At 34.1% G+C, this 13169-nt stretch overlaps 1 protein-coding gene across 1 annotated transcript; it reads left to right on the top strand.

Annotated features, from left to right (window-relative positions):
• The first annotated feature begins 4579 nt into the window (after positions 1 to 4579).
• On the top strand, positions 4580 to 12136 carry LOC128206784 (uncharacterized). Its single transcript, XM_052909481.1, has 4 exons — positions 4580 to 4725; positions 9196 to 9372; positions 9847 to 9954; positions 10124 to 12136. Exons 1-4 carry the CDS (start codon positions 4592 to 4594, stop codon positions 10260 to 10262), a joined length of 558 nt encoding a protein of 185 aa, XP_052765441.1. The 5' UTR covers positions 4580 to 4591; the 3' UTR covers positions 10263 to 12136.
• Positions 12137 to 13169: the final 1033 nt, after the last annotated feature.

Raw genomic sequence — 13169 nt, 5'->3', positions numbered from 1 at the left:
CAACGTACGGAATCCAAATAAAAATCCTACTGTTTTTTCCTCCGTCCCCATATGCGTGATCATCCGTGACGTTACCAACGAAAAACATGGTTCAATGTAACCTTACATGATAAAGGTATATAATTTACCTTTAAATACTTATGAGAAAAACTACACAAACAAGCTCGGTAGCAAAAAGTTAAAACATAAACCCGGTAAGATTATGTAAACTAAGGACTACCGTTCTCAGTCTCTGTAAAACTGGAAATTATGACAACATTAAATGTAAGTGCTAGGCGACTTTTTACAGTTTCCACACGGCACCTACAAAACTGCTGTAAAGATCCATACACATGTGAAAAACTACAGAAACAAGCTCGGTAGTAAAACGTTTAAACATAAGCCCGGTTAGATTATGTAAACTAGTATTTCAAGTATGAGAAGGTGCCCCTTAACAAACGTTTTTTTTTCTTCCGTGTTTCAAATAACAACGGGGAATTACTTATTGGAATGACAAAAGAAAGAAAAGTTAACATCAGTACATTAAACTATGACCATGAGCTATTATTTCCAATTGAACTGCGTAAAAACACAACGTTTATTGCAAGTAGAGGGGTGTAATTTCGCGGCCTATGAAAGTTACTGCTGACAAAAACACAGCCAATATGTTAAAATAACCGCTAGATTTAACATTTACATCAACTTATTGGCAAATATTTAAAGCCAACTACATTACAATATCATCTGGTTGTATTCCTCCACTTATGGGAGAAGGGGATGGGGAGGAGCATATAGAATTGTGAACCCGGAACATTGGAACGCTGCGTTACTTTCACGAAGCAATACGTTAACCAAAGTCTGTAACATCAGTGTAATTGGGAAAAAACAAATAATATTTCATCGAATAACATAAACAAATATAATTTATTTATGATAATTAATGATATTCCTCAATAACAGTCTCCATTAACATTTAAATGTGTCAAATTAAGCTTATCATTCAAATCATCCTTTTACGTAAATTAACATAAATGGACGCTTAAAAGAAGAACGAATTATTAATTAAATGTGTCCTAAGTTAGTATGTGACACATTTGAATTTGTGCATAACTCCAAAAACTTCAAAACACACAGCCAACTACGATTGGGTGACATTATCATGGGATACGGCACAGAGTTAAACTGTGAGTATTTAAGAATATTAGGAGAGACAGACCAAAACCAGAACCGACATAAACAACAGTCGAAAGCAATCTCAGGGTTTACGCCACTGGAAGTGGGAGTGACAGATTGCCAGAGGAAACTCACAATACTTATACAGACCACTGACCAACTAAGGCCGTGTAGAATTCAAACGTACATGGGGAGGGGGGATAAAGTTGTACTAAAGCTGTTTATCCGTATAAATTTACATTCTTTAAAATTAAAAAATGAGCTGTTTTCGCTTTATCGATAATAAAAGATTTTATTTTAATATTCAATATACTTGTCTAGCGGCTGTTCCAAGATTTGATAGAAGGTGTCGAAAGTTGAGAGAACTTGGGACATGCCCTCGTCCCTGTCTCCATAAGCTAACAATACACATGCAAATTTAAATTACGTTTGGCACCTCTAACCTGGGAAATAGCCTTAGCTGGATGTATGTTGTTTATCCGTCGTGTTACGCTTTAGACGATTCCTCATTTAGATCACTTTTTTTCAATTAAACTTAACATGGATAATTTTAGAGTAATTGTAATCTCTGTTTGCCAAGACAATGAAATAAAACTTCATGACAAAAACCAGTGGCAAACTTTTGAAATACAAAAATATGTCTTGCGTGACCATCTGCCACAAATATTCTAGCCTTCAAACTACGGTTGCACGGCCAACATTTTCACTAATATATGGTAACTTCTGAAATTTGGATGACCCTTTATAAAACTTGTTCGAGCCGTTGCTCTCGCCATGAATATGGCTTTCAGTGCTTTTTTAAATGTTCAATGATCATTTAGGTAAGACTCTGGATAGTGTTAGGACCTAGCTCTTGTGGTGAACGACGTTATATATTGGTACGTTCGACGAAACAAAGTAGTACTTTGCCCTGGATAACTTGGTCAATGTGTTCCCAGTGAGTTCCTTATCACAAAATAGGGTTTAATTGGTGCCACAACCAAAGTGCTTATGTACTCGATAACTCCCTTTTTGGTTGAACTAGTTGAGGTAATCTACTCGAGACTGCCCACAGAGGCACTGGTAGCGAAACCTCTCAATGACATTTGAATTTCATGTATTGCGACTAGTGCGTGCCAAAAAATCATTTCACCGAAAAAACAGGTCACATCGATGTTTACAAGTTAAAACAAACAACAAATGACGAGATGCCGAGCCAGTCGAAAGCGTCTTTGGCACAGACATAATGCTCTTTCATACATGCAATTGCAATACAGAATAACATTGAGTTGAACAATACATTAAACGCTCTACACTACGCCTCAGCATGGTGGGTCTTCATGGCAAGTTTTATTTGCCAAATCCTATACTGCATGGTAAGGACGACCTATATGTGAGGTACAGACCTGGGTCTTGTTGCGACACGCCATCTCTTCATGCATTGTCAAGATACAGACCGGACAAAAATCCTTTCAACCTTTGACCTTTAGTGTAGACGTTTGTCTTTGACGTGCAGCCCGGACAAGTATCATGTCATTCTTTGACCTTTAACCTTGACCTTGGCCTTTGAGATACAGACCTGGGTCGTGTGTGCGCCACAACACCTCACCATAGTGCCTTATCGTGACAAGTTTATTTGAAACTCCTATAAAACATGAACAAGGTACAGCCCGGACAAGGATCATTTCAACTTTTGCCTTCTAACCTTGACCTTGAATTTGAGGTACAGACCTGGGTCTTGTGCTTAATGGTAAATCTTTATGGCAAGTTCTTTGAAAAAAACTATCATTAATGGTCAAGATACAGCCCAGAATAGGATCATTTCAACCTTTTACCTCTAAGTTGGACCTTTATCGTTGAGGTACAGACCTGAGTCATTTGCGGTTTGTGGTGTGGCATGTTTGGATTATCCTTTAGTGCATGATCAAGATACAGGCCAGACATTTTCAGTCCGAACGAACGGACGCCCGCACGCATGCACTCACGAAGAACCGCCTTAGTGACAGGTATACTTCGCTCATCACAAGCGGACTCTTTAAAAAGTACACTAATCGAAAGTATGATTATTTAAACGTTACAAACGCTGGATAGGAGAGACACAGACAAACGCTTTACCATCGTGTTTAATTTTCATAAAACATTTTTTCTCTTCAAATTTTCGTTTTTAGTTATTTCTGTTTTTTATAAGGAAGAAAACAGTTTCAATTGTTATTTTTTTTTCCTTTAGATAAATGTGAAACCCGAAAGTGGACAAAAGGCCTTTAGGGCGAATCGTACGCGAAGTTCTTCAATCTATGGGTAGTTTAAATCCGAGTCTGTGAAATGCCTCTGTATATACTCTGTATATACTCAAATGCTAAAACGCCCCCCAAACTCGACTGAAAATGACCCGAAACGAATTTATGTCCAGATTTGGTGAAATGTCCCAAATTAGCTGACAGCTTAGAGCAAATCCAAATTGACTAGCGCGCCTGGAATGTCGGGGCTTTGCTAATTTCTTGAACAACAGTTCATACTTTTAGGCATATAAATAGCAATGGTTTTTAGTGAAATAATAATAATTCAATAAAAAGTAACATACACGAAGTAATTATTCATGGAAAACAATTAAGTGTTTACGGCTTCTTACTCATATTTATGTCATATTTAGACCTTAGAGATTTAGAAAAGTAGGCTTTAAGACCTCAATATATCATCATTCTCTGAAAACTATTCGACATTTGTTCCAGTGGAAAAGTTTAGTAATATTGTATGGCCCTTTGAAAATAGGCCGTCGTACATTTTTTAGGAAAACCGCATATATACAAATTGAATATGTATCAGTATATTTCGTTTACATAAATATCTCTATTTTTAAATATTCTGATATTTGTATATTTGTCAATATACAATATTTTGCTTGAATGATAATTAAATTTAATAAACATAGTTTTGCATAATTACTTTAGTCTCGGACAATCTCTCCCGCCTAGTTTGTTTTTAGAAAAGAATCCCCTTTCCTTGTCGTGAATTTCACTGTGTATTGTTTTGTACGACAATAGTGGAGTATGCTTAAATGTATTTGATTTATAATCGATGGTCATTGGCCAACAAATAATTACACCCAAAAAAGGGGACAGTATAACATATTTAACGTTTGATAGGACATAAAAGGACTCCCCTCATTTCGGGCTCTTTTATTTTCTGATGTTAAAGGAATATGAAGACATAATGATGAAACATAACAACGTAAAAGCTGTTTCGATTACATAACTATGTTGAACGTGCTATTGGCTCAGTAGGCTGTTTTAAAAATGATAAAAACAAAAATAAGATAAAGGTGTTAGCCAAACCGCTTCGAGATACATTCCGGTTTTTTATCTTTTTTCACTAACAGGATATTACCCAAGTTTAAAAGGAACGCGAATAGCAGTTCAGTCTTCTAGCAGATAAAATGTCTATGAAAATGTTCACGACATGGATGATAATTTTTCCAGCCTTGCCTGTGGCGCAGTTTTGTTTTGAGTTACTAAAGGTTAAAAATATTGAAGCTATTAGTGTTAGAGAGTCTGAGACTGGAGGTGGCATTCGTGATAGAAGGGCTGTGGAACTTAAGTAAGTGGAATTGTTGTAAGTGTTTAACAAAATCTGTACAAATTTAAGGGTAATATATTCATAAGGCAGTCGGTCGGGAGAAAGTTGGGGCGAGGGCTTGAGGATGTTTTTTTCAAAATGTTACAACGAACGAAAAAAGAAGGAAAGAACCATGCTCTATAACTGAGAAATGTAATTTGTTCATCGCATAAGTATTTGAAACTTGTACTCAACAGTGTCTTTGATGTTATTTTTATTAGTGTGTATTAGTAATTCAGTGTGATGCGTATATTTATGATATTTAAGGCGTATTTATAATGAAAAGGAAACTTATAAATGTATCTCTCATATGCACACTATGTCAATGAACAGCATTACAGTTTTGACACGACTAATGGAAACTTGCATACAGTGCATATGTTATAAATATAAATACATACCTTTGTAAATGTTCTAAATATATATTAAAGCGTAAGGTTTCGTTAGATAAGGTCACATTAATGATGGCTTTACGAGAAAAATACAAGAAACATAAGGTGGTATCCGAAAAACAACCCACTCGAAAGGAATAGTACAATACGATCGTAATTTGAGGAATTCGGAATGTCTTTTCGTGCAATGAAGTCTTTTTACAGCCGTGTAGGCATATCTTTGTTGAAGACAGAACATGTTTCTTGCATTCAAGCGGGTAACAGAGAATTGCAGACAGTATCTAATAACGGCACATTAATCAGAATGGGCGTCATACCGGGCTCTAATTTTGAGGCTCGATATAAGATTTTGGACCCAAATTTGGTATCTGGGCGAAATTAAGTTATTATCATGTTCACTTAGCTTATTCTTCTCCCAACACAAATCGCGTTATCCTTTCAGTCCTACATGTTTATCTGCGAAAAGAAATAGGTCAAGAGCAATGTGAAACAAAGGGAGATTACATTAACGAAACGTAAGTAGAAAGGATAGAATTATTCAAAACCTTAAACAAAAAGGTCAATTACAACTATTTGTTAGATAGAAATTACCTGACACTTCAGCAAAATAAAGAAAGACTTTAAACACTTTTAAATTGTATTTTATTGTAAATAAAAGTTAATTGTTTGTAGTCACGTTTGGACCTCATTAGGACCCAAAATTTCAAAGTGCGTGCGTGCGCATTCACCACTAGACGAGACTCAAAATCGCCCCTAGGTTACACGATATTCTTATTCGTTCTTGCCAGAAAAAAAATGTTTAATAGAAATACGTCAAAAACCTAATCTTCAAAACTATCTGATGTTTGTTTACAAAAGTTAAGCCTACTGTGTGTTATTTTGTAAAGCGTCAACTTTTAGCTCGTGAAACCTAGCTACATTTACCTATTCATGTACACACAGTCATTACGAAAAAGGAATACAAATTTAACCAGTATGAGGGGCAATGCTTTAGCATAAATGATGTTCAACCACAGGAACTGAATAGTAATAAGTCTTATTTATAATAAGAAGTATAAAAAAAATAAAAAACTGCAAAATATATTTAATAACGTTGTCTTCGTACACTAATCAAAGATAATTCGTTTTAACGTTTATTATCATTTATTATTAAGTTTCCTCAAGTTAATGCAAACTTTGATAGGATTTACTTTTTACGTTTTTTCTTTATTCAGGATTGTTGGGATAAGAGTGAGGTTTGTGCACGTAAACTGGTTTAAACCCCCAGTAAATTTACATTGTACTGACCGTTCCAAGCCGGTACCTAACTATCCTTGATAAACATACCTAGTTCTTTTATATAGTATATAAATTATGCACTGTGCTGTTTGTTGTGTTTTGTGCTGTTGTTCAGTATTTCTTGTTTGTGATTTTTTTGTTTTTGTGTCTATGTTTTTGGCGTATACCCTTTGTCATTAAACGGGGTTTATGTTTAAACTTTTGCTTACTGAGCTTGTTTCTGTAGTTTTTCTCATAAGTTTTAATTTAGCTTACAAAACCTGGTGTTTTTATTCTGCTGACGGAGCTCAAAACATAGGCACACGCTGACGCTTAACGAAACTACAAAATGGCATTGTCTTACATGCATTAAATGATTGTAAATTGCAATAATATAAACAAGTCAAGTATACGATAATATCTCACCTCCTACATGAATGACGCTATCAGATTGGCCTAGAGCAGTCACGTGCACGACGTGAATAATCCATACCCCCCCCCCCCCTGTAATATCCAGTATGTTTCATACCACCCCTGTAACGTTCATACTCCACAAAAGACTTAACAAAATGGCAGCCGAAAAAATTTGTAACTTTTCTCTCGGCTTATCTTTTCACTGTAGGGGAGCTAACTCATGCACGTTTTTGAATATCCATTTTATTCAAGCAATCTGTTGTGTGTAACCGACTGTTTACATAAGTCAATGGTTACAAAATGGCGACTGAAAAACGGTTTACAAGCACATCAAGTGACGAATCTCTCGGAAAAGGTTAAAATTAAATTCAGAAGAGACGCTTCGATGTAACAAGAAATCTGCAAATGTGCTGAGAAGTTACCTTCAAGAAACTGTTAAAAAAATAAGTGTTAAAAACAGTTAACTGTTGGTGTTTTTCTTATTATTACATTTATTGACTGTGATACATCTTTCTTGTACAGTTATTATTTAATGTAAACTTACTGAGAAGATATAAATGCTGTCAAACAATGTTATTACTATATTTACATTGTTATTGCATTTATTCCAAATAAACTTGATTACATAAACGTTTTGTATTTCTTAAAATATAATTTTGAGACAATTATAATTCAAAAGTCACTGAATATTTTCATAACAAATACATTACTGATTTAATTTTAAAAGCGATCGGGATTTACATACTCCATTTCACCGAGTGAATGGTGATTTACTGTGCTTGAAATGAACGTTTTGCGTTAATGAATCAAAATATTTTGTGAATGTGTACTTCAGCAGAGGCTGAGGTTTGAACCAAACATTATTAATGCCAAGTTTGAAGTTACTAGAACCAAAATTCGCAAAGATATTGTTAAAAAACTGTCAAAACTGTTCGGATTTACAAACTCAGCCAGTATATCTTAATATAATCTTATCTTATTATTATACATAAATATATAATAATTCGCTCTCGCATGGTATGAAACCACTGGGGTGTATATCACATACCCCCCAGCTACTAACAGTGTAACTAATAATACTCGTAACATATACAATATAAAGTGTGATTTCTTTCTATAAGTGTGTGCATCCTTTCACTTGCCAATAAGCTACTTGCGATATTTCAATACAGGCAAAGAGTAAAACATGTACCAAAGAACTGCCTGTTTCTACCCAGAAAACGAATTCGATCTATGTCGGTTCTTCACTGTTAATTCGTCGTTGTTAATGATGTTATCTTAAATTTAAAATGCTGAAATTCTTTACGAATGGTACAACTTTTTCATCGAAAATAACCACATGATGACGCTAAAGCTACCCTTGCATCACTTTAGTTTATATGATAGTCTACGATGTAATCTTAACTTAAGTTTTCAGGTAGCAGATAAAACGCCTACGAAAAGCTTACGATCGATTTACGAAAATCGTAACAATTAAACTGCTTTCAGATATCGCCCCTTGTTCCAGCTCGCCATACCTATTCGGATAATTTACATGGTTTTGGTCAATATCCTGGTCCTTATCAAAATAATTTCGTATAAGCTTGGCGTTATAATAGTGCATGTTTCGGCAGGTACATGAACAATTCGTTTTAATATTAAAAATAACCGATAAAAATTGATGACTTTGGATTCAATCGCGATTATACGCTCGAAATTCGTTGCAAGAATACAAATTCTTGCTATGTATGAAAAACGTTTCACAAAGCATGCTCGTTGGTTAATTTATCTGTAACAGAACACAAAACACGCAAACTTTGCAATTTACGTAATGCTAAATCTCAATATAAGGGTTTCAATCAACAAGCCCTAGCCAAAGCATACACAACAAGAGCTGTCACAAAGACAGAGCGCTCAACGATTTCACAGCTTGTAACCAGAATTCCTAACTTGGATAATAAATGGCCATCATTTGTATTACATGCAAGATAATTAGCTGACAGGTTGGATATTTGGTAGCCCTAAAAAGGTATAAACTTAGCTGATATATTTTTAGCCGATAATAAAGGGCCATAATTTGGAATATTTACAAAATAATATGTTTGAACTCTTGAAGTTCCAATGCAATACATGCAGTATTTTACTTAAATGTGCTAACATGCAATTGTATTCAAGTTGTGACGCCGAGGTCCTAATCAATGTTGAGTAGTATAGTCCTCCGCATTATACGAACAGTCGAATTCAAAGGCATACATTCTGAAAGAAAGGGGTACCTTTGGAAGGAAGTATATACAAGAAATAAAATTCGCACCCTCATACTCATTTTAACTGCTCATTTACCACACAGTATTTACTAAAATTAATAATGTCACATGAAAATTGTTCCTGCATTGTATGTTACTATTTTTAGCACTCGAAGACAAAATAACTTGTACAGAAACATATTCCAAATACGACGGCAACTATGGATAGCCAGACGCAGGTGGAAGGCTAATCAACACGACATATTGCGGTCTGAATCAGCGGATATTGTGGACAAGGAGGTCCGGGATATAATACAGGGAGACGGCGATTCTTGTTGCCCAACGTGAGCATTACATTACGTTCAGTCATTATGCATTCAAACTTTGTACTCAAATTAAACACCCTTAAGTATGATGTAAGTCAAATCAGTCTACTAATGAAAGTATCACCATGTCATTTGATGAGTTGTATGGAGTTATTACTCACTAATATGTGATACACCGAAAATATTAGTATGCGTGTCTTCTACGTACTTCAATTGAAAATTATAGCAAGGAATAAATTGGTAAATATATAGGGTTTTTTTAACAGAAGTCATGAGTAACATTCGCCATCATTTATTATGAAAAGATATTATATTTATATCAGTGAAGAAGTTGAATTAATTGCGATGCCATACCGAAGAAAAAAAAACATTTGAGTTATAATTATACAATTATATATAATTATACAATTATATAGTCATTATGGTTCGTACACAGTTTTTTTCACCACCAAGGTCTTAAGCATAATCCGTCCAAATTATTGTTTTTTCCAGGATGTTTTACTTCCATAAAAACACGACGCTTCGAAATGTAGATGGCGTTATGAGACGTTTAATACATATGCCTCCTTACTATCAGTGGATACCACACGGAAAGTGCTTGTAAGTGAAACATATTTAAGGGTTTATATAAACGATTGTGTGTTCCTCGTGTATAAAAACTCTTTTCAACCAAAGACGCAGATTATTGAGTGATTTAAATCAGCCTATAGATGTTTACACATTTGATCTTATAGAATCCGTATATTATATATGAGAGTGTCTGTTTCAGGGGAGGTGGGAATTGTGGTGGAGTTTGCATTAGCGAACCTGTGATGCTGCATCTGCTGACGCTCGACTATCAAACAAATGACCTTTTGTTTGAAGCATTTGAGGTTCCCGGATATTGCTCATGCAAAAATATATCTTAGTGATTGGGTTACCATGTTAAATTTAGTTCGTAGATCAACGATATTTTACTAAGTTGATCTTACAGAAAACTTACATTTTTCATACACGAAAACTACAAAAGTAAGAAAGAAAATGGTATTATAAATATCTGCATGTGAATATATCTATTTATATAGTCTTTACAGTTTGGGTATTAACAATAATCGCTGTCAAAATTAGAAAATATTCATTGTTTAAACTTATATATTTTACAACGATTATGAAACAATTTGTTACAACTTTATATTAATCACTCTCATTGGCACGATTTCAAGCGAGAGTGTGGTCTTGTGTTGTAGGGGTAACCGCAGTTTTCGGAGGAAACCCACTTGTCCGGCTTGGTGACCACAAACCAAACTCATTTGCACTCAGGCCGGGAATCGAACCTGGGTCGCCTAAGTGAGAAGCGAGTGTGGTAACCACTGCACTAACCGGACAAACAAAATGCTCATTAAGTTGAAAATCTTTAACAAGATGCTGTACGAATTATGACCCAAATGACGTTAATTGTTGACAATTTAAATAAAACATAATACGAGATTTCAGTTCAAATGAACAATATCGCCATGTACGAAAGAAATCTTTTATTGTAAGATATCTCTATGAATGGCATTAGTGTTTACATGAAAATCATATAGAAAGCAAGACGTAGTTTAACCAATTCACCATGTTCTTAGTAGTTAAATTGCATGCCAACTTTGACAGACTTTTATGTATATCAATGCAAGCTTGTTCGCACGTACGGGCTAACCGGTCCCATTACCTCGAATGTTTATGTCCCTTAAAACAGGATCAAACTCAACACACTATTAGAGAATTGTGATGCTTTTAAAGGGAACATCGATAAGATAAATAAGAGAAACTTTTTTGGTTTTGGAAAATCATATTTAAGTACGTAATTTTGCTAAATTGAATAACATACTAGGTGAGTTACGCTTAAGAATTCTTGCAAATTTGGCGCCTGGTCTTTAACATAACCTGATTATAACGACAGTCTCCTTATACTCTGCCCAGTTATCACACATCCATCAGTTTCTTGTATTACATACAAATGTAAGCAATGAAAAACAAGAAGACAAAAAAGATAAAAATAAAGCAAAAGATCAAAACATGAGAAGTAAGCATACACATTTTTGAAGCCTGGCTAAGCTAAGGTATTTCCAAAAGCCCACAAAACTAAACCTTTTTAAAAACATATTAAGACACGCTAAATAATTCATGCCAAATTGAGGCCTAGTCTTTACCATAACCTGAATATAACGTTTCAGTTTCTTGCATTATAAACAAATGTAAGCGATTTAAAGCAAGAAGGCAAACAAGTGCAAAATGCAGCGATAGGAAAAAACATGAGAAGTAAGCATACACGTTTTTTGAAGCAGGGCTAAGGAATTTCCGAAAACCCCTACTACTTTTTTTTTAAAAATCGTAATAAGACAACAATTCATTAGTGTCAGTGTATTCAAGCTTTAATTAATATCGCATTGTTGACAAATAATTCATCTGACCCACTCAGTTCTTCAGAAGAAGACATGTTTTATATGTGGCATAATAATTGTACCTATGTATATGATGGTTCTGTCGGTGACTTTTTAGCAACGTTTGATAATAAGTCAGTAAACTTATATCAACATTATGGTATTTCTTTGTTAGAATATTTTTGTGTTGTTGATGTTGTTTTTGAAGCAGAAAGAAAGTCATATATATATACACCTTCGTCTTTTGTACATATTGCACTTTGCATATTGCATTACATTACATTTCCTTAGTGTGTTTTTTTGATAAACTATGAGATGGCCGAACTGAAATATAAGAAAACAGTGTTACTCATTGTTATGTAGTTATCAAAGGAATACTTAGCAATTCTATACCACGGCGACACTGGTCAGCAATTCATATATACGTGTATATATATATATATATATATATATATATATATATATATATATATATATATATATATATATATATATATATTTAGACCAATCCAACCTTTGGGTAACTTTGATGCAACCTTTGGGAGACTCGTGTCGCCCATAGGATATATGTTGTGTCGCCCAAAAGTAATCGTGTTTTTTTCTATCAATTTATTTTTTAAAATAATAAAACAATTTTGCAAACGATTTTGAACGCTTTAAAAAAGGTTCAGTCATTAAGCACTAATCAGCAGGAATACCATTTAAGGAAAAATCATGAATTTCAAAAAAGTGTGTATATTTTGAAAACAACCTTTGGGATACATTTAAATTTTTATCAATAATTTTCTTGTCATAGGTATATGTTTTAGATAAGAATTCATAAATGTAAAGAACATAATATTTTTTAACAGAAAAGTTAATTGTGTTCAACTTTAAAGATTCCGAAATTCCCTCAAAAAAATATTTTCGCAATAAGCGTACTTTCCGTGTTTTCGTGTCGCCCAAAGGTTGATGTATATTCAATGCTTTGCAGACTATAAGAACGACATGTTCTTTTTAGTTGTATTAGTTATTTTATTAAAAATTTAATAAACACAAATGACAAAAGTGCTTATTATAATTTATAATAGTTGTATTTTAAAATGTTTAATTGGACAATCGAACCAAACGTCGAGGAAGTTTCAATTTGGCCTACAGTCACTACCAAGGGTGACGGACCTGACGCAACTATTTGCGAATAACGAATGGCAATTATGGTCGCATGTGCTTCGTCTCTATATTACAGAAAACCGTGTTCTATATTTATATACTGATATAAATGGGAACAGTTCATTTCAAAACCATTTAAGGTACAAATACGTTCGGATATGTTACTTCAGATAAAATGAATATGCTCGGAGTTGCAAGCTAAATAAAGCACATATTATATCTTAGTTAGTAATTGAACAATTGTGACTCACAACAGTTATCTGA

Source organism: Mya arenaria, chromosome 10 (assembly GCF_026914265.1).
Source record: "Mya arenaria isolate MELC-2E11 chromosome 10, ASM2691426v1".
In the NCBI taxonomy this organism is placed as follows: domain Eukaryota; kingdom Metazoa; phylum Mollusca; class Bivalvia; order Myida; family Myidae; genus Mya; species Mya arenaria.
The sequence above is the reverse complement of the archived record's forward strand: the minus strand, read 5'-3'. Positions and strand labels throughout refer to the sequence as shown.

Excerpts from the sequence above, each read along its gene's own strand:
- LOC128206784 (XM_052909481.1), top strand. The coding sequence starts at position 4,592 with ATGATAATTTTTCCAGCCTTGCCTGTGGCGCAGTTTTGTTTTGAGTTA. Across the intron at positions 9,373-9,846 it reads GGCGATTCTTGTTGCCCAAC|GATGTTTTACTTCCATAAAA; the intron begins GTGAGCATTACA and ends TGTTTTTTCCAG. Across the intron at positions 9,955-10,123 it reads ATACCACACGGAAAGTGCTT|GGGAGGTGGGAATTGTGGTG; the intron begins GTAAGTGAAACA and ends TGTCTGTTTCAG.